Source organism: Nelumbo lutea, chromosome 3, assembly GCF_056320005.1.
Source record: "Nelumbo lutea isolate HS-2025 chromosome 3, American lotus-T2T, whole genome shotgun sequence".
Taxonomy (NCBI): domain Eukaryota; kingdom Viridiplantae; phylum Streptophyta; class Magnoliopsida; order Proteales; family Nelumbonaceae; genus Nelumbo; species Nelumbo lutea.
The window spans coordinates 44,816,488-44,838,389 of NC_142686.1; the positions used below are offsets into that span (position 1 = coordinate 44,816,488).

The following is a 21,902-nucleotide window of genomic DNA, read 5'->3' on the forward strand; positions in this document are numbered from 1 at the left end:
TCCAAAAAATTTATAACCAATCAACTAATATCATAAATGCATCAACCAATCAGGTGGAATTTATCAAAATTCATGGATAGGTTTTGATTGGTCAAAATTCTTTCCATACCATGTCTTTACTGCATCATAAATTTGTCTAATTAAGTCACACTGGATAGGTGCAGTAGCTAGATTGGGTTGAGGTCTACTCTCATCCAACCCATGTTATTGAACCCCCAACCCTAATGATCGGCTTGGGTTTAGGTTGGTCTGGTTATTTACTTAATTTTGTTAAATGTTTTTATTTCCTTAGACTTGGAATTAATAGACAAAGGTCCATTGACTTCAACAATTTTATATTTGCAAAAACAAAGTTATGATGCTCAGTTTAATATTCATATCACATTAGAATTTTTTTTTTTGCTTCAAACTTAATGCATACATACATGCGTCCATATTTTATATAACATTTACAAATACAAATATAAAACCATATAAGATTTGGTTTGGGTCAAGTTGGACAAGACTTCAACCCAACTGTTTTGGGTTGGTTTGGGCTAATCCAGCCTAAGTTGCACTCTAAAATTTAAATTTTATAGCAAAGTAAATAGTAAAATGAGAGAAGAATACTGTCTTTTACCTAACAAATTAAAACATTAAATCCACAAACAGAGAAGAGAGGAATCCTTTCATAAACAACTCTAATTCAATCCACAAAATATTTAATCTAGCTAATACCATATGGCTTCTATAGCAACATTTAATTATATAATCATATGGATTATTGACCTAAATCAGAAGTTAAAAAAAGAATAATCCCATACCATTATTTTGTATGTTATGATACATAGGAGATATACAGTTCCCAATAAACAGCACAAGGCTGTCAGCATGTTACATATATGCTTTTGTTGGCATCAGATCGGGCCTGATAATGAAAATTTATGTCAGATTTGAAGTTGAGGACCTATTTAAGTTCTTTCGGTTCATGATTATCTTCTGATCGTCCTCTCCATGATTTATGACATTATTGTCTTCTATTTCTTTTTTTTCTTCCACCTTTTATCTTTTTCTTCTTTTATCGTTTTCTGATCTTACTTTAAGTTAGGCTTTTAATTTACATCCACCATGATCATGATTGTACATCTTATGGAAGTGCAGTAATACATAAAGAATGAAAATGACAATTTTGTCGTTAGAAAAGAGTGCCTTCATCCAAAATAGAGAAGAGGACGATTATAAACCACCATATTTTTTATTTGTCACAATATATCTAACTATACTATTGTAAAGGGGATATTTACCTTGGTTTTGGTGTGTGTAGTAATAAAAGTTTAATTTTGATTTTACAATGTCAATTTTAACTTTACCCCTTATTTGCACGCAACGAGCGTGAGCATAACTCGGAGGGAAAGTCCCACCAAATTCAGCTTGATAATTCGGCGAGTAAACTACTTGTCGGGAGTCGCCTTACCCCGCACCTCCTCCCCGGGGTTAAGGCACTTCGGGGGGTCCCGAGTTCGGGGTGCCCTGACCCCTTTTAAGACCCAAGCTCCTCCAAATGGACCTCGGGCCACTCCCAGGCAAGAACGCACCAATCCTTCCCCGGACACCCCGAGGCCCAAGCACCTCGAGTCAGCTAGCTCGGCACAACCGGTTACAGGCGACCTGTCACTCAAAGGATAGCCCGACTCAGGGTAGTTCGGTATACTACAGGAGGGCTTCTTGCTCGACCGCCGTACCCGACAAATCTGTGGACAGCAGGCATGTCCCTCTCGCCACGCCTGCCACCTTTAGAAAGGTGTCCCGCACCTGACAGATGCGTACCCTGCAATGACGGCCCTGCGCGTGCCACCTCAGCCTTGCCTGTAACGGCTGTGGCAAACTGACAGTGGCGGTTATACCTGCCCTGTCAGAAGTCAGAGGGCCTGAAGCAACGAAATTCGGTTATAAGCAGCTTATTCTCAAGGAGCAAGGTATCTTCGAATCACCTGTGTAACCTTTCACTCTTAGCCTTCGTTCTCCTTTTGCTTCTTGCACACAATACTAACTTAAGCATTAGAGTGTTCTCACCGGAAAACCCCCTGGGAGTTCTTCCTCTTTCCTCTCGTCTTAGGTACCTCTCAAGAGCCACGCGAGCGCCAGCTAGGAGTGACCGAATTGCGCTACATCATTTGGCGTCGCCTGTGGGAAATGCTTCAAAAGACCTTTCTCTCTAAACTTTCTCAGTTCTTTTCTTCATCAAAACAATTCAACGCTCATGGCTTCCTCTAGCAACGTCGGGCGAAGCACGGAAATGGATAACTCCAGTGAACAACCCCAGCTTCCTACTGTCTGTATTGGACAGTTCACCGTCCCCCTCTCAGCGGATGGAATCCCCAGCTTGAATGTGCCTCTCACAGTGGCACCTATCGTCACCCCACTCCCTGCTATAGTCGGAGCGACGTTCACCGAATCTTCGGCCATGCCCCTAGCGGCCAGCTCAAACCAACTAGAGGACTTGATGCAGTGCATGCGGGACATGCAGGCCCAAATGCAACAGTTCCAGCAACTTCAACTCTATCAACAACACGTTTTGCACCAGGTTTCCTAGTATCAGTATCAGCAACAGTTCCCCCAGCTGCCTAAACCTCAACTTCAACAGTCGCAGTTCCCACCTCGGCACTCAGCCTCGCAGCAAGCTAAGTCTTGCCGCCAGGACAAGCACCCCTCTGGCCAAGGAGAGGTCCCCCAAAACCTTCAAAAAAACCAGGCCTCCTCCCGCAACAGACGAGAGAGACCGACTACCCCAATCTCACCGCGGGTGGACAGGTTGGGAGGACCCCAGCTCGCCAGGTCTACGTCACCTCGACAGTCGAAGTTTGAAACCCCGCTCGTTGAGAACCGGTTTGAGGTCCTGGCAACAGACTCCAAGCAGGACCCCTCTGTCGGCAGCCATCACCAGCAGACCGGGCTAGTTCATGCACAAACCATTCCGGACAGCGCAGAGGTGAGCAGCACGAACGCCGAGCCCACCAAGAAGTATCGTCGATCTATCACTCGCGATTTGCCCGAGCTCATGGGCAAAGAAGAGGTAAGCTTGGCCGAAGTCAAAGCTCCCCTCCTCTCGGTTCCATCCCCCTTGTCTTCCGAACTCCTGGCAGTCCCAATGCCCAAAGACTTCAAGCTCCCCCCTCTTGACAAGTATGACAGGTCATTTGACCCAAATGATCATGTAGATACCTTTCAGTCACAGATGCACCTGGCGCGAGCTAGTGATTTGTGCATGTGCGTGGCCTTCTCCACTACTTTTAGGGGAGCAGCCCGCACGTGGTACCGGACTTGGCACCTGGGTCGATAAGAAGTTGGGCGCAGTTTGCACAAGCCTTCACATCCCACTTCGTCACCAGCAAACGGTGCCCGCGAACTGAAGAAAGCCTCCTCAGCATAGTGCAAAGAGAGGGAGAGTCCATTCGGGGCTATATCAAGCAGTTCAACGATGCTTGTATGCAGATACCACGCCTGGACCCCGCCGTATGCCTTGTAGCAGCCAAGAAAGGCGTGACACACGAAGAGTTCAAATGACACATGGTCGTCAACCAACCAACGACCATAACCGATTTTTTGAAGCTTGCGGACATGTTCATAGCCACCGAAGATGAGATCAACCAAAAGGGTGAGGGTGCACCCAAAAAAAGAAAGAGGAAATGAGAGTTTTCCAGTCAAGGGGATAGCCAAAAGAAAAAAGACACTGCTCGGGGGACAAGGCCGGGTCAGCTTTCCCAACCTCTTGTAGCAGACCGAGCTGATTACACCCCACTGAACGCGAAGCGGGCTGAAATCCTGATGGCAATCAAGGATGCCCCGTACGTGAAGTGGCCACCCCGTCTGAGGGGGAATCACAATGAAAGAAATAAGAACCTGTATTGCAGTTTCCACAAAGATCACGGTCACAGTACCGAGACTTGCAAAAACCTCCACGATGAGATAGAGGAGCTCATCCGTCGCGGGTATCTAAGAAACTTTGTACAGAATAATAATAATAGTAATAAAATAGGTCAGCAAGGGGAGCGCGATAAGGATGCTCCCGAGTCCAGCAGCAGGCCGGATGAACAACCGCAAAGGCAGCCTCCGAAGGAGAGGCCAGTTCGGAGGACCATCCACATGATAGTGGGAGGTTTGATTGTCGCAGGTTGCACTTCAGCAACAGCTCGAACTTCGGTTCGTGAGGCCACCCGGGAGGAGCAGAACCCCCCAAAGCAGCCGAGGACAGAAGTACCAATTTTCTTCATAGAAGATGATGCATGAGGAGTCCACTACCCCCACAACGACGCACTCGTAATAAAGATAAGAGTCAACGATTTCAAGGGCAGGCGTGTACTCGTCAACTCAGGCAGCTCAGCCGACATCCTCTTCAAAGCTACGTTTGACAGCTCCAGTTGCAGAGAAGCGGCCTGAAGACTGCAGACACTCCTCTGGTAGGCTTCAGCGGAGAAGAAGTCCGGCCCCTTGGGAAAATAATAGTACCTATGGAAGTCGGCATGTGGCCTTGTGTGGTCAGATTTAAGCATGACTTCCTGGTGGTCACGATCCCCTCCTCCTATAATGCCATAATAGGTCGACTGATCACCCATGTCCTACGGGCGATGGTCTCCACTTACCATTTGGCTAAGAATTTTCCAACAGACTTCAGTGTGGGGGTAGGGCGGGGCGACCAGCTTGAATCCCGTAAGTGCTACGTCGCCACCCTGAAGGGAAAAACCAAGGTAACCGATGACCTCGTGCTGGAGAGGCCTATGGAGCAAGGCGAAGAACGAGCCGCGCCCATAGAAGAAACGGTCGCAGTTCTGACCTCAGCAACAGACCCAGCTCGGACGCTTCAAATTGGCGTTTCCGTCCAGAAACCTTTACGATCCAAACTAGTAAGTTTCTTGCTTCAAAATTTAGATATTTTTGCATGGTCCGCGACAGAGATGCCCGGTATAGACTCCAAACTCATAACTCACAAGCTGAATTCTAATCCTGCAGTTAGGCTCGTTAGACAGAAGAAATGCAACCTAGCCCCAGAGCGGTGGAAAGCAGTCGGCGAGGAGGTCGAAAAGCTCCTCGTAGCTAACTTCATAGGAGAAGTCCACTACCCGAGTTGGGTAGCCAACCCCGTCTTGGTAAAGAAGGCCAACAGCAAGTGGCGCATGTGCGTCAACTACACCGACCTGAATCGGGCTTGCCCAAAAGACTGCTTCCCACTCCCCAGGATCGACCACTTGGTGGACGCGACCTCAGGGCATGAGTTGCTAAGTTTCTTGGATGCCTATTCGGGCTATAACCAAATTAAGATGGACCCGACGGACGAAGAAAAGACTGCCTTCATCCTGGAATTCAGCCTATATTGTTACAAGGTTATGCCCTTCGGGTTGAAAAACGTAGGGGCAACCTTTCAAAGGCTTTTAAATAAGTTGTTTGTGCTGTTAATCGGTAGAAAAGTAGAATGCTATGTAGACGACATGGTCGTCAAAACTCAATTCTCACATGAATTAATACAATATTTGCATTTTGTTTCTGAAATTCTGCATAAGTTTAATATGAGACTGTACCCAAACAAGTGTGTGTTTGGTGTGGCCTCAGGCAAGTTCGTAGGATACATCGTTAACCGGTGCAGCATCGAAGGAGGTTCAGAGGTTGAATGGCCACATGGCCGCCCTGAGCCGCTTCATGTCTAAATCGGCAGACCGCTATCTACCGTTCTTTAAGGCAATTAAGAGCAAAGGGTTTGAATGAACCCAAGACTGCCAGCTCTCGTTCGACGAGCTCAAGGAATACCTCACTAGTGTGCTGACCTTAACCTGGCCCAATGAAGGCGATGTTTTAGAACTGTACCTCTCGGCGAGCGACGAAGTGGTCAGTTCGGTACTAATAAAGGAAGTAGATCGGGTCCAATGACCCATCTATTATGTTAGTAAATTATTGCAGAGAGCAGAAATGAGATACCCGGAGATGGAAAAGCTAGCATACGCATTGATAATCGCAGCTCGGAAGCTCCGCCCATACTTCTTAGCTCATACTATTATCCTCCTCACCGACAAACCTCTAAGGCAAGTATTGCTTAAGCTCGAGGTCTCTGGTCGGTTGACGAAGTGGGCCATTGAGCTCAGCGAGTACGACCTCCAGTACAAGCCGCGAATTGCCATTAAGGCCCAAGCCTTGGCAGATTTCATAGCCGAATGCACATTCAGCTCCGAAGTTCCCAAGCCGGTTGAGCACAAGGCTCCCAGCTCGGGTGAGCCTGAAGCTCCCGGGTCGGTCAAGTCCGAACCCCATGAGGTAGCAGCCAGTGTGGCACCTCTCCTAGCTCAGCCAACTGCGAGCTGGGATGAGGAGCCTTGGATCCTTCACGTAGATGGCTCCTTGAACCAACAGGGCAGCGGTGCCGGAATAGTTATGCACGGCCCAAGCAGTACTAAATTGGAATACGCGCTACGCTTTAAGTTCGCGACGTCTAACAATGAAGCAGAGTATGAGGCGTTGATAGCTGGACTAGCCATAGCCAGAGAAGTAAAAGTAAAGCACATTGTTATCTGCAGCGACTCTCAGCTCGTGGTTAACCAGGTCATCGGCGAGTATGAAGCTAGCGAGCCAACCATGATTGCCTACTTGACCAAAGTTAGAGAGGCCCTACTCGACTTCTAGTCACACTTCATCAGATAGATCCCTAGGTTGGAGAACGCGGAGGCCGACGCCCTGTCCAAGTTAGCTAGCACTAGTGACATCATCATGAGAACCGTGTACATAGAGGACTGGTCTCGGCCTAGCATTCTCAGGGGGGCAGAGGAGGTCGCTCCTGTCGTTCAAGCTTAGCCAAGCTGGATTGACCCGCTCGCGAGCTTCTTGCTACACGGGACCCTCCCTGCAGATCGCAATGCGGCCAGAAGGGTGTAGCGCCAGGCAGCCAAATATGTCATGATAGACGAGCGGATATACAGGAGATCCTACACGCTCCCCTATCTACGTTGGTTGCAGCCTACCAAAGCCGAACTCGTACTTTGCAACAGTCATGAGGGGTTGTGCGGCGGGCACTTGGGGGGCAGGGCCCTTGCCTAGAAAGCGCTTCAACAAGGGTATTATTGGCCAACAATGAAGGTAGATGCCATTGAACTCATTAGAAAATGTGACAAATGTCAGAGACATGCCAATATTCACCACCAACCCGCTGCCAACCTCAAGTATCTCACCAGTCCATGGCCCTTTGCACAATGGGGCATCGATCTACTCGGGCTATTCCCGCCGGCAACGGGTGGAAGGAAGTTCTTAGTGGTAGCAGTGGACTATTTTACCAAGTGGGTAGAAGCCGAACCCCTTATAACGATAACAAAACGAAATGTCCAAAATTTCTTTTGGAAAAACATCGTATGCCGCTTCGGATTACCTCGGGTGTTGATTTCCGACAATGACAAACAGTTCGAAGACATCAAATTCCCAGACTGGTGCCAAGATATGAAAATCCAACATAACTTCACTTCAGTCACACACCCTTAAGAAAACGGTCAAGCAGAAGTCACAAACAGAGGCATCCTCCGCGGATTAAAGACACGGTTGGACCGAGATAAAGGATTGTGGGCAGATGAACTACCCAGTGTTCTATGGGCATTACCGAACCACGAAGAAGACCACCACGGAAGAAACCCCCTTCAATCTCACCTACGACACCGAAGCAGTGATTCCCGCAGAGATCAAAGTGCCTATGCTACGATTAGAGGCATACAGCGATCAGTCAAACGAAGATGAGCTACATACCAACCTCGATCTACTCGACGAAGTAAGGGACCTCGCGTACATTAGGAAAGTAGCCTATCAGCAGAGAGTAGCTCAGTACTATAACGCCAGGATCAAGAAGTGGAATCTTCGCATTGGCGACCTGGTCCTTTGTAAAGTTATGGTGCCTGAGCTCGGCGCTGGTAAGCTCGGGTCCAACTGGGAAGGCCCTTACCGAGTGAAACGAGTTTTCTGGGAAGGAACATATGGGCTCGAGACCCTCGAAGGGAAACAAGTACCTTAGGCATGGAATATTGTCAACCTAAGACAATACTATCTGTAAGATTCGAGTAGGCCACGAGCCACTCCCAAAGCCTAAGGGCTAGAAAACCGAGCTAACATGACCTCGACACAACAGGACCCAATCACCTCTACGGCATGGGCAGACTCCGAGAGTGAGCCACGAGCCACCCCTCCAGCCTAAGAGCTGAAACACCGAACTAATGATGAAACCTCAACAGCACACAAAATTGAGTCACCCCATCAGCATGAACCAAGTACTTGCAACCCTTGAGGTGCAGGCGGCTCAGACACGAACCTTACAACAAATAGCCCGCCCTAGAGTGCAAAGAGTTGGACCCACTGAGGATAATAAACGGTAACCTACCTCGGGTACGGACAGGTCGGGCATGCGCCCTACTATGTCCCTCACTCCGTCGACACGAGGCTACCCCTACTAAACAATTTGGGGCCACGATGGCTGTTAAGGAACACCCACTTCGGAAGTCCAACTTGACATGTTGACAGCTTGGGGTGAGATAACCGTTTCGACAAAAATGAATTGCACAAACTTTTGACAAAAGGAAAAAATTTCTTCATTTCAGAAAATTCGTTACATAAATTTCATTAAGGATGCCTTGATTACAAGAAAGAAAAAGGGAAAAGATTAAGTTACAAGTATAAAGAGCAAACTACTTTGGGAGCTCGTCGCCTCTATCAGGGACCCCCTCGGGGACAGCATTTGGACCAGCATCCTCTGCTTCATCTTCGATGCCCTCATCTTCGGAATCGGGGTCATCTTTTGACTGACGCACGATGTCGTCAGTAATTCGTGAAGTAGTGATGGCGCTCGTGTCCAACTCGGGGTAGAGGTGCCTAATCAGCCACCGACTGAGCTTGAAGCCCTTACGATAGGCTTCTATCATCACGTCATCGAATCTGGAAGAGTTGACGTAGTCAATGACGGCCTGAGTCTTGGCCTCCTCAAGAGCACCCTCGAGGATTGCAGTCTTCTCCCTTATGTCCTCCTGGAGGTACCCCACTTCATGCTCCAACTTCCCCTTCGCCTCCTTGAGGCCTTGCACCTCGAGCTTCAAGGCATCCTGCTCAGCCTTGAGGTTGCTCACCTCGAACCCTAAGGCCTCTTGACTGACCTTGAGATCGTTCACCTCGACCCTCAACTTGTCTTTGTCTCGGGCCAGCTCCCCCTTCTCTGCCATTAACACTTCGATGAAGCTCTTTTGAGCCGAGGCGTCACTCTCCAGATGGTGGACCTGATAGGTAGCTGCCCTCAACTCAGTATGGGCTGCGCGAGATGACTTCTCAGCCTCTAGAGCCCGCCTCAGGTGACGATCTGATTGGAGGGTCAATGCACGAATGGCGGTGTTCACCTGCAAAAGGGAAACTAGTCAAGAAAAAAAAAGGGGGGGGGGAGAGAGAGAAGAGGAAAGACTCACCACCATAGTATGAGTGGCAGCTCGGGCGCCGAGCTAACTAGGAGTGAGTTCAGCCCACTCGCTGTCCTCCCTCGGGTATGCAACCAGCTTACTCTTCTTCATACTATACTTAGGGTTTAGGACGGTTTGGCTCCCTTGACCTCCGAGCTGGAAGCCGTCATCTCCACATCACGAGTGGAACTCCTAGAGGTCTCGGCGGTAGCCTCGGCAGGATGAGCCCCGACAGCAGCAGCGTTGGCCTAGGCAACGCTTTCACCAGTAAGCCCGGTGGGCTTGACAGCAAGCTCGGCGGGCCTAACAGCAGGTCCCGTTGACACCACGGGCCCCTTAAGCAGGGCCCCTTCTTCTAAGCTAACAAAAGGCGTGACTACCACCTCGGGCCCCGAGGCTGAAGTCTGCAGAGGTTGGGGCTCGGCTGAAGCTCGCGGGGACTCAATGCGCGCCTTCTTGGCTATGCGTTTCTTCCTCTTCATTTGGTGGAAAAGCTTCTGATTGTCTATTTTCTTGGCCTCCATGGGGCCTGCAGCAAAACACGACATCAGCAACCCGAAGTAAATATATGAACAGAAAGCCGAAGTGAAGGAAAACCTACCTGGGCTCAAGCTCGCCTAGACGAGCTTCTCCTTAGAAGTGAAGTCTTTTTAATTCAACCCGAGCTAGTCAGTGTATTTACTTAATATGTGGACATTAGCTCATATTTGGACCCAAATTCATTTAAATGTGGGTAGGTATGAAAATATGAGTGACAAAATATTGGAACCGACACTTGTAAAAGGGTGTATAGGGGATTTTGGTGTGTGTACCTTATACTAAATATAGTAGCTTATGTTAGTCTTATGCAAGTGAAAATATGTTTTTTTTTTCTTTAAAGCATTTTCCCTGGTTTCACAAACAAAATTATTTTTTAAATAAGACTAAAAATGTTTTCAATTCTTAGAATCTGTTCTTATCTTTGTTTAGTTATGTGGCGTATTCCAGAAACAAGAGAAACAAAAAAACATTCATGTTGGATAAAACACCCTTAGTTTTGTACATTGGAAATGACTAGGAAATTCTAGCCTAGCCCAATCTGGATTGGTCCAGATGCAAATCATAAAGGCAATGTTGGGCATTGGAATTGTACTATTTACAAGATGGGTAGGACCTAGATTCTAGCTTTAGCTTGGCCCCACGTAAGCCTAAAGTAAATATCCCCTTGGGTGATTGCTTTAGTGCTTTTGCTTTGTAGGGGGAAGGCCATTGATGGGAGAACTATGTCCTTCCCATGAATTAAATTTCATCTTTCAAGGCCAAGTTATGTCTTCTGGCCCCATCAAATATCTAGCCTTTGCCTGCTCAAAGCTCTAACATGCTTGGGTTTGGCCTAATGAAATCAAATGACCTAACCTCACCTCTCATCACTTGCAAAAGGACCCTTTGCCACATCGAAAAGTTCTAATAGCTCTATCTAGTTTCCAAGTCAACTCCTAAAGCTTGATTGATCCTCCTGTTCATGATAAAGAAACAATGCTCTGGTGCAAACATACTGATTTCTCCATATTGAAAGGAATGGTAGGATCCATCGTATGGATGCCAAAACTGTTGCGGAATGGGTGGGCGAATTTAAAAAATTTCTTACTTTCCTTCCAATTGGGAATTGTATTCCTTGATTTTAGAATCAAGGTTCAAGGATCCTACTTGAACCAAACTAGACCAAATTTGAACCAAAAGAGAAGGGAGTGATTATACCTGATCCAAAGAAGTAATCTCCCAAAGTTGGTGTTCACGCCCAAAGAAGACACCAAGATCAGCTCCCACTAAAGATGACACAGTGATGATGGAGCCGAACCAGCAGTGTTCATTCCACGAACCAGGTTCTTCTGAAGAACTCGATGGAAGACTGTGAGCACCACATGTACAATCAAGAACCTTACTTGATTTTCTCAAATTGAGAAGTTGAACTAGCAGAAAGGTGGCGGTTGCTGCTGGAGGAGAGTGCTAGAGAAGAAGATGGCGAACTACTATTTTCTTCTCTAGGGTTTCTGAGATCTAATCTTCAGAATGCAGGTGGGTTATCTGCGAAATCCCTTGGGTTCGAATTCTTGTAATTCGAAATTAGGGTTTTTTCTCATCTTTCTTAATGATCAAGAAAGCCTCCTAATCATATTAGAAGTTGCCCTTATCCAAATATGTATTTGGATTAGGACTCTTCTTAATCTTATCTGCTGATTAGATCAACTTTTGGGCTTAACTTAATCTCAGATCCGCCCCATTAAGTGACTGATCAAATCAGCCCAGATCGAAATGGGCTTTAGGCCCATTAAGTAATAAGTGCTCAATAGTCTTTCAAACTGCTACCTAGTTAGGCTTCTTTGTATGGCATGGGACCCAAGCATTGATTTACACAATAGCCACATGGGTTCGGCCTAGCCTCTGTTATAAGGCCTAGCCGAATTCACTAGTAAGCCCAGTGAACCCTTTGAGCCCATCACATGGACCCTATGGGCCCAATACTTATACAAAGTGGTCATTGGGCCAAGCCATCTTATAAAAGACTAGGGACTGTGGGCAGATGCAAGATTAGCCCATCAAGTATTATCCTAAATGGCCTTACATTTAACCTCTCAGCCCATAACGATCAAGCACTGCCCAACAAGAGATGACCTCTCCCTCGGCTGCAAGGAACAATGCTTCTCTCTACTCACATGGATCCCGGGAATTAAAACCATTTGCAAACGTTTCGAAACCATATGTAAGTATATATCATATATATAGATTTTGCAAAACAAAATTCCAACGATTGCAATCAACTGCCGGCAGTTTGGTTTCCATCAGAGAGAGTGCATCCCTGGTCATTACCTTTGTCCAACAAAGGGGCTGATCCCATCACTATGATCATCCACTCAGATGAATTCTCAGACTGTCCCAACATACCCAGGTTTTGACCCCTGCTAAGGATCTCACTGATTGACATATCAAAGACAACCCGATTCGACACCTAGTGCAGTACCATAATTGGGTATAGGGGTCAGGTATAATCTTCCAGTTTTGCCCATCAATCTCCAAGGTACAGGGCAATACTGGAAATCTGGTCCGGTTCAAGGGTTCAAGTAATCCTACACTGCGTGTGCCTTGGGTCTCACCCTGGCGGGTGAGGCGAGCCACCCCAACAGTTGGCTGTACACCAGTGTCAGCCTTTGCAGGACAAATCTCCCCAAACTTATCCAACGGCTATGGACATTTAAAATTAACACAAGTCTCATTAAGTGTCCAGTTTTAGGGTCTTACATAGAAGCATACCATACAACATGAATCAAACATGTACTTTATTTATTTACATTAAATATAAAAAATACATCAAAGTCGATTGAAACTAGGGGCATACAAAAACTGTCCAACACATATACCACAATAGAAAGCCTCGTGGTATTAACAATTGAAAATGGAACACATACATGTTTATAAGATAGAAGTCTAATTGCCAATTTGTATGATCTCTTCATTTGGAAAATCATGGCAGACTGGTTCAAAAAGATCAAGATTAATGCTATGTTTCTTGCATGGCATAACTGTACTCCACCATACTCCAGCAGGACCAGCTTTGTCAAGATTGCATCGGTGTTGTATTTCTCACCTGGACTTGGGTTAGATGGATCTCCTGAGGGAGTGGATGGTACTTAATTCCAAGGTTCTCAAAAATCTTCTTCAGTTCAAAAATAAGCTCCGATCTGCGATTATTTCTTTCGCCATAGTTCTGATGGTTCATGGTGTGTAACACACACAAAGACATCACCATCTTGTCCACATTCTCAATCTCCTTTACTATCAATGAGTGTTTTGGGCTCCAATATATTGGCTTGCTCTCTATATATCTGCACTCATAAGAATGGTTCTCTTAGAAATTTCAGAAAATTAGTTAACAAGGAGTGCATAGGGAAAAAAACAAGTAAACAGTGCATAGCTCTTACAATTACTTTTTTGGTGTTGAAGGGTTCACATACTATATCTACAAATGTGTCCAATTCACTACAATCCTGTTAAGTTCCATACTGTATTTACTAATAACTAGCATGCCAATCTCTTGGGTAATCCAATTAAAGAAATAAAAATAAAACATTAATCAGTTTGCCTTTCTATTTGAGTGAGAACACCATGTGTTGCTTTTTAATGGTTTGGTGAAGTTTTTAGTCTGTGACCAATCCAATATTTATGATTTTTTTTAAACCCTTGTGAGCAAATTTCTGGTTAACAAATCTCATGAAGTGGCCAAATATATAGTCTGCTACACCATATATAGTTCACCGAGCATCAGTTGGGATTGTCTAATGGTGTTTCATGTTTTTGATAAGTCGCCATCCAAAAACTTACCAATCAAATGTTCCTTATGCATTTTCCCCCAAAATTAGGCCAATAACTATACAAGCATCTTACAGTCCTACAGTTTTTAGCATTGAGACATGCACATTGGGCTAATTAATAGTATTTCGAAGCTGTAGATCCAAATGATTAGAGTAAATTTTGAGAGGCATTGCTTACGCTTGTATGGCCTTCTTAAGAGCATGTACATCCTCGACAGAAGTCGAGACATCAATGATTAAATCAATAGTGTCTGCCATGTCTGGACTCCTGTAGAAATTGCCAATTGGCTTTGTGAGCAGAACAGAGTTGGGGTAGTAAATTTTCTCCATGTCATACCGGAGAAAGACTGTGTTCAAAATATTCATTTCTTCCACAATCATCTGCAAAAAGGAGAAAACAATAACTTCCACAACTATTAAGGGAAAACAGAGAAAATATGTAAGAAATTATCCTACATGGGTAAAGCATAAGTATCAGGCATTAAAGGAAATGCTAATTATATATATCATGTACTTGGTAGGCCATTCTTGGTATGAATGAATACCTTAAAACTCAGGCATTAGAAATGTTCTAACACATACATATTATATCCCTTTTCCAATGCCTGACCATTTTCTCTTCTATATTCAAGGAATGCCTAACAAGATGGAAGTTTAGGTTTCAACAGTAGAATTAAGAATAAGAAATAAAAGCATTCCCTACATGAAGCTCTTACCTGAACACCGTCAATGACACAGCGGTCGCCCACATCGAAGGGGTGCATCACAAAGACAAAGATGATTGACTCAAACATAGTCTTGCAAGTGTTCTTAAATATGAAACCCACAAGAAGAAGCTGGGATGTGACTACAAAGATAACTTTTGTCGTAGCTAGTCCCATCACCAGTAGGGACTCCACAATTATGATAACAATTACTACTGCACTTGCTAGCTTGTGAAGCTGCTGCACTGCTGTCTTTGTATCATTCAGAGAATGTGCCAGAGCTTTCCGCTCAACGTAAGCTCGTACCTGGATGGTAAAACTTGGTAGCTACATCATTCTGTTAAGATTTCCATGTTTAACTTTAAAGTTTCAAACCTATCCAAGTCCTTAAGATTAACTCTTAAAATTCTCCATGTTTGTTAGATAATTTATTGCCGCATGTAGTGACCAACCCATCTTTGTGGAGAGCAGTCAGTGAGGCAGGCAGCCAACTTCCTGAATGGGCCAACCATAAGAAGATGATATAGATTAGATGACACTAACCTTTGGATGCAAGGTCTGCTTTTCTTTGCCATAGATCAGAAATCCCAGCCATCCAAGAATAAAAATTTCATCTATCTTATGGTTGATATGGCTTAATCAATATGAATTTGGTGGCCAAAATGATCCCCACTGATTAGTTATTCAAAGTGATGCCTATAGAAGGGCTTAGAAAGCAGAAACAGTATGTATGAATGTATGTGTATACGAATTCAAATACAAACACAAACACACACACATTCACACATGATGATTTGGGCTGTCTTGATAAATGAGGCATACCCCTTATAATCAAGGAATAGCTTGACATGATATGGAAGAAGATAAATAGCTTACCACCCAGTTTCTGAAAGCAGCCTTAGTAATTTGTCCAGTCTCAAGGGATCCTTCAAATAGAGGGAATATAGTATGAATCTCATTCCTCCTTAGAAACCTCATAAGATCCTCCTCTTCAATATACCTGCAATACCAATATATTAAATTGCAATTTTTCAGTAGAGTTATATCTACAACTTAGGTGTGGAATGTATACACACATGTGCACACTGTTCCAACCATGATTAAGAGGGATAAAATGGGGGAAAACTGAACTCAAAATTAATCCAAATTGAATGGCTTAACTAAGATTCTAAGAAATCGAATTGTTTTTGAATGGTGAAAGAACAATTGCAACCATTTTCGTTGGAAAGAAGTGTTTATTTATGACTAGAAGCATCCAATCAAGCAAGCTGATTTACCCCTACCAATGCTTATAATAGAAAACAATATTAAATTGCAGGGTTATTTTGGTCATAAAAAGTCACAACAAAAAATCATCAAATCTTAGAATAGAACAAAACTGTGTATGAACCACTCTGCCACTACTCATTATGGTATCTACCCAAATCTAATTAGTGAAAAGGAAAAAAAGGTTCTAATGCCAAAAGGTTTCATCGAGTGGGTCAGCTAATTGAATCATTTAGCAAAAAAGGCTTAAATGACCAAGCACTTTCCTCTTTGTAAATTAGTTTGGGGCACAAAATGGTCCTATATGTTGGGCTTTTATTCATCCATCAAAAAGAAAAAAATGTTGGGCTTTTATTCATTATTAATGTGCCAAATTTTGAGCTGATGTGGGTTAGTGGTCAATCCATAGCCCATAGGATCTTAGGGGTGCAATGTGTTTGCGTCCGGGCTCGTCCATTAAACAAATTTATCAAACAACGAACCCCGCCCGACCCCACGGCCCACGTAGCCCATGCTTCAGACAGAACCTTTAAACTTTTGTTGATAGCATGGGTGACGTGGTCATGGTATCCACCGTGGCCACTCAGAATATTCAAACCATTGGATCGGAATCCCAGACAATGCAAAGTTGAAGATGGTGTTTATCTTTCAATTTAGGCTTCATTCATTATTTTTTTTGATAAACCATTTATCTGAATAAATACATTTATTAAGCAAATGTTTTTGAAAAAAAATTATTTTACATTTATCAAAATTCTTTTATTTCCTTCATAAAATGATTATTAAAGCGACAATGTTGTTTATAATGTTTTAGTAATTTTCTCTACTGACATGAAGTTTTTTCATTCAACTCAGTAAAATATTACTTGGGTAAATGAACAATTTAGGAATCACAGGATCCAATCAAAACTCCAAAGCTAAGCAGGGTTGGGATGAGAGTAGTAATAAGGATGAGTGATGTATTGGCAATTCCTCGTGTTACACCCCTAAAAAGACTTTGGAAAAAGTGAAAAACCCACGTAACTAAACACCATTAGGCAAGTTTCATGCGATATTGGTTTGAAGGAAAAAGTAGGAAAAAAAAAGAAAAGGTAGGAATACATAACACTTGGATATTTTTTTAACACCTGTCTTTTAAAATACTTTCAACCCACTCTTAAAAAAAAATTAAAAATACTTATCAACCCACTCTTAAAAATCTCCTGTACTGTTATTGTTATTGAGAGATATTCCCAATACAAAGTCGGGATGTGGTGGGGCATCCCAAGTGATTGAAATATCAAAATAATCTAACCCACAATCCAAATACATACATCTAGACGGTTCAACCCAAATAACAAACCGCAAGCACGGCCGGTGGTCCGGTCTACCCAAGCTGAACCATCGCTCTAGCATCGAGTCTCCGACAACACCGGCACTGGCGCACCTTTAGCACCGGAGAAAAAGGACAGGGAACTCGGATTTCGGTCGGAAAGGAACTGGTAACATGACACTCAATGGGGGAACGCGATCTGCTCCTCACACAACTCAATGGGCGCGCATTCGCATCGAAATAAACAAAGCGCACCTCCTTTGACTTTCTCATCCCAGGAGGAAACAGATGACGGACACTGCACACTCAACTAGGCGGAGACAATGCACACGATCGTCGGATAAACTAGCGCCACCGGCAATCTGCGGCAGGCACCTGATTCCGACGGATCAAAACTCGAAAGTCACTGAGGTAGCGCATACTAGCCAAAAAATAAAAATCATTAAAAAGTAGAAGAGGACAAATGCGCAACAGTAAGACGATAGTTCAGTTCAACTTACTTTGCTCCTGGTCTAGCGACGTTCTTGAAGACGCGCTTAGCACAGTTCCGAGCCTCCTGCTCGCTGGTGATCTCCGACTCGGCGTTGGCGAAATCGTCGACGGTCCTCGAAATCGTTGACAGACGCGTCGATCGAATGAAGTTCACCAGCCTCTTTATGCTCCAAGGCGAGGTTGTGCTCTCCATGCTTAGCTTCCTCAGCCTCTCCATATCAATCTTCCCCGATCCTAACTTCTTCGACTTGGACATCCTCTTCGCATCCCTTAACCTCGCCGGCAACGACTTGGACGGTTTCAGATTCTGGGCATGCGGCGACTCCCTCTCCACCTCGTCCAGTGGCGGTCCCGAAAGTGCCTCCAGTACGTAGTGGTGGAAGACGCTCTCTTTCATGCGATCGAAGAAGGTAGCCACATGAAATGACGACGCCAACATCTTGACAAGAATGATCTTGACGAGCCACATGATCGCGCCTATGAGTACCGCGAGGAGAGTTCGGGAAACCTTCTTGAGGGTCTTTTTGTCCGTGTGGACTTTTGGGTTTAAGTTGAACATGAGATTCCAAGACAACAGCACCAGGCCTAACCATACGCAGTTCTGGACACTTTTACGGAGGCCGTAGACGAAATAGAGGACCTTTTCTCTGAGCATGAAGTTGCGCTCGATGATGAAGACGATAATCCTCACTAACCAACCCGAGACAAGGCGGCCACAGAAGATGACCATGACGGTTAAGCACCATTCCCAAATCTGAAGACCCCATACGGATTTATTCTTGAGGCGTTTCAAAGTGAGGGAGGTGATCACACAGGTAATTATGATAAAAAACGAACCCCACTCGATTATAGCTCTGCAACTGATTTTCTTCTTTTTCTTCTTCTTCTTGTATTCATCGGGCGCCTCTTCTTCGTTCTTGTCCTTCCCGAAATCGTCTTCGTCGTCGCTGTCGTCAGTGGTTGATGAGGAATTCTCATGGGGGTTCAGGGGTTCGAGCAGTTCTGTTTCCGGGGTGGATTTGGGAGCAAATGCATAGTTGTTTTCGACGAAACGAGATTTGGGTTTGGAGAAGTTGAGGCGACGGAGTGGCCGTGTTGTTGTTACTGTTGGGTTGTTATTATTACAGAGGGGCTTTTCTTTTCCGGGGATAGCTTCGTCGTTAAGTTCTGTTTGGTGAGACTGTTTGGGTTTTGGAGTTTTCTGGTCTACGAGAAGAACTACTTGGTCTGTCGTGCACTTTTCTTTCTCTGAGTTCTGCATCTCTCTGCAACCTGGTTTCCTGCACAGCGACACAGAGAGAAGGGGGATCCGGGAATGGAGTGAACTAGACAACGAGAGAGCAACACAGCCAACTGGTTTTCCATACCGTACATCGGATCGGTTATTTATCAATAATCAATGAAATGAAAAGTAAAAAAACACAAGGTAAAAGCTGTGAAGGGAAGCTTATAGAAACGAATTGGCATGTGCGACTGTAATTATAATGGCTTTGTTGGGATAACGTTTGGGAGCGTTTGTTGGAACTTGGAAGTAGATCTGAATTCGAATTGGCATCTAAAATTTGTTTTTTATTCCGGTTCGAATAAGAAATTGTCCGGCGGATTTATGTCAAATTCGGATTGCAATTAGATATTGAACATAATGAATATTATATATTATTAATCAAAATATTATGTAAAACAATAAATTGTATGTACCTGAAGCTCTTTAATAAACATAAGCACGTATCAAACCATGGTTTTCAAAATCAGACCGGATCGGACCAGAAAAACCAGGAACTGGTCAGATGATCGGTTCTATTTTCCCCAAAAACCGGATTTCCCCTAAAACCATTGATTTTGGTTAGCGAATCGTTGGACTGGGTGGTTAATCGTTGGATTTGTTTAAACTGTTTTGGCAATTATTTATTTATTTATTTATTTATTTTTGTCACAATGGACTGTTCAACCCAATAATCGGACTCTTGACTGGTTCGGTCACCAGGTCGGTTTTAAAAACCATGTATCCAACAATCAAACTAGATACAATATAAAATTTATGTATGATATATATTTAAATAGAAGGGCAAATTTTTTAGACTATCCTTATTGTTTAATTAATTGATTAATTCTACTTTTACTATTTAATTATTGTCTTAAACCATTCTTATTGTTTTTGATAATTGACTAGCTCTACCCTTGTCATTAGCATCCATTAATGTTCTGTCAAAATTGGTATGCATGTGACACTATGCAACGTATAATTTTTTTTAAAATCCGATATTACCCTTTCTCTCTCTCTCTCTCTCTCTCTCTCTCTCTCTCTCTCTCCCTCTCTCTCCCTCTTCCCTTCGACTTTCTTGTGAAGAAATGGAGCTATTGGCTTTAGATCATTGTCCGTGCTAGGAAGATTGTCGTGAATCAGAGAGAATCATGAAAATCCCTCGGGAACAATTTTTGGATTCATTCTTTGATGAGGGCGGATTTCGCCCTCTAATAACCTTAAGACACATGGCATCCCGAAACACCTGGACAACACCCAGACGCCACCTAAGCGATGATTTGGATTCCTAGATCGTGGTTTGTCTTCGCCTCGACTTAGCGACCTGCCTTTATAGACGACCTGGCGACTTGCCTTTACCACCGATTTGAAAACTTGCCTTTACCACTGATTTGAAAACTTGCCTTTACCACCAACTTGAAAACTTGCCTTTACCGGCGACCTGGCGACCTTGACCACAACTTAGGTTGGCTTGCGACACCTCGTCCAGGACCGACCTGTAGCACATCATCACGGGCCGAAGTGACCTCGACGTGAGGAGCGACCTCCCTCGAGGGCTTACCGACCTGACTGAGGACCAGGCAGTGACATGCGAGATGTGCTTGCCATCAAAATCGGCATGCATATCCCGACACTCTTAGGTTTCTTAGAAGTTGACCCACATACCGGATATTCCGGAGGATGGTCAATGTGCATGGCGGTTACCTCCAAGGATCTCGGACTGGTTAGGCATGACCTCTCGGGTGCGGTGCGTGAGGCCCACACCAAACAATGCCTATATAAAGGCACCAACCCCAATGACCTAAGGTAGGTACAAGCGATTAACTGCATTCTAGCTCTCATATTTCTCAATCTCTCAGCTCATGTATTACTATTACTGACTTAAGCATCGGAGCAACCCCGTCGGGTTCTCTGATCCTCCTTTTCCTTGCAATTTGAGAGACCTACTTGGCAATAGACGTCCGAGCTGCCCTATGGCTAGGAGAATCCAGATCGCGCTCCATCATTCTTGATCAAGAAGAAGAAGAAGAAGACGAGAGAGAGAGAGAGAGAGAGAGAGAGAGAGAGAGACCCAATGGATGACCCTGTTTCCAGAATTCAGGCGGCTAGTGAAATTCAACACCTCACCAAGACATCTCGGGTGCAATTAAACCATTCATTTCCATGCTAGGATCTGACTTGCGTCCATAACCCATGTTATCAACACTAGCATATGATCTAGTCATCCAACACTCTACTTCTTCTCTTGGAAAGACAAGCTAAAGAATCCCTTTACAACATCCTCTACATGCTGTAAAATGGATGAAGGGATGTCGTGGTTCATGACTTGGAACAAACCCCATCACAGGCTCCTCTACCAAGCTTGGCTAGCTCTTGGGCCCAAATCTCCTCTTTGGAACCTATCATTAGTAAGTTGGTCATGCTGATCAACGGTGGCTTCACCGAGCTAGCAATAGTTGTAGGGAGTTCACAATATTAGTAAGCTCTCCGGCGCTGTTGAGCCCCTTATGAACTAGTTCTTGGACCACAAGCACCTTGGATGTTCGCACTTCGCAGTATCGAAGATGTCTATTACAATCTCTAAATTCACTGAGTCGAGTCAAACTCCGAGGGCATCCAGTCATTTCTTGAGGAGTTGAAGATCCACTCAGGCCTACAAAATGAGTGTTTTCTATCCCATGCCATCATCCTTTACTCTGTGTTTGGTTGCAATGCAAACACAAATATGTACTACACTACATATTTACCCATTTTTTGGTTCATGAATGCAAACACCGTTCACATTTTAAATTATTTTTGCATTCATCTTGTTTGGTTGAAATCGATGCAAAAATGTGGGCTCATCATTAAATGCTCCAACTATCTTATTCTCCAATGCCTTAGCTTTGGTAAAAAAAGTTAATTATCAAAAGAACACAAAATTGTATTCAAAAAATAGGTACAATAATGCTCTCTTTTTAGAGTACAAAAGTGCTAGAAAATACATTTTTACTCTGATAATCATTACTTTTTACATATCAAACAAACGCTTGCAAATGTGAACTGGGGTACATAAATACCTCGATTTGGCGTTTGTATCGCAAACAA

The 21,902-nt window shown here is 44.3% G+C and overlaps 1 protein-coding gene across 1 annotated transcript; it reads right to left on the reverse strand.

The window, feature by feature from the left end:
* Positions 1-12,731: 12,731 nt before the first annotated feature.
* LOC148864627 (mechanosensitive ion channel protein 10-like) lies at positions 12,732-19,217 on the reverse strand. The gene is made up of 5 exons (XM_088976924.1): positions 17,563-19,217; positions 15,361-15,484; positions 14,497-14,790; positions 13,959-14,161; positions 12,732-13,294 (listed from the first exon to the last, which is right to left on the reverse strand). The coding sequence occupies exons 1-5, from the start codon at positions 18,813-18,815 to the stop codon at positions 13,027-13,029; spliced, it is 2,142 nt and encodes a 713-aa protein (XP_088833050.1). The 5' UTR covers positions 18,816-19,217; the 3' UTR covers positions 12,732-13,026.
* Positions 19,218-21,902: the final 2,685 nt, after the last annotated feature.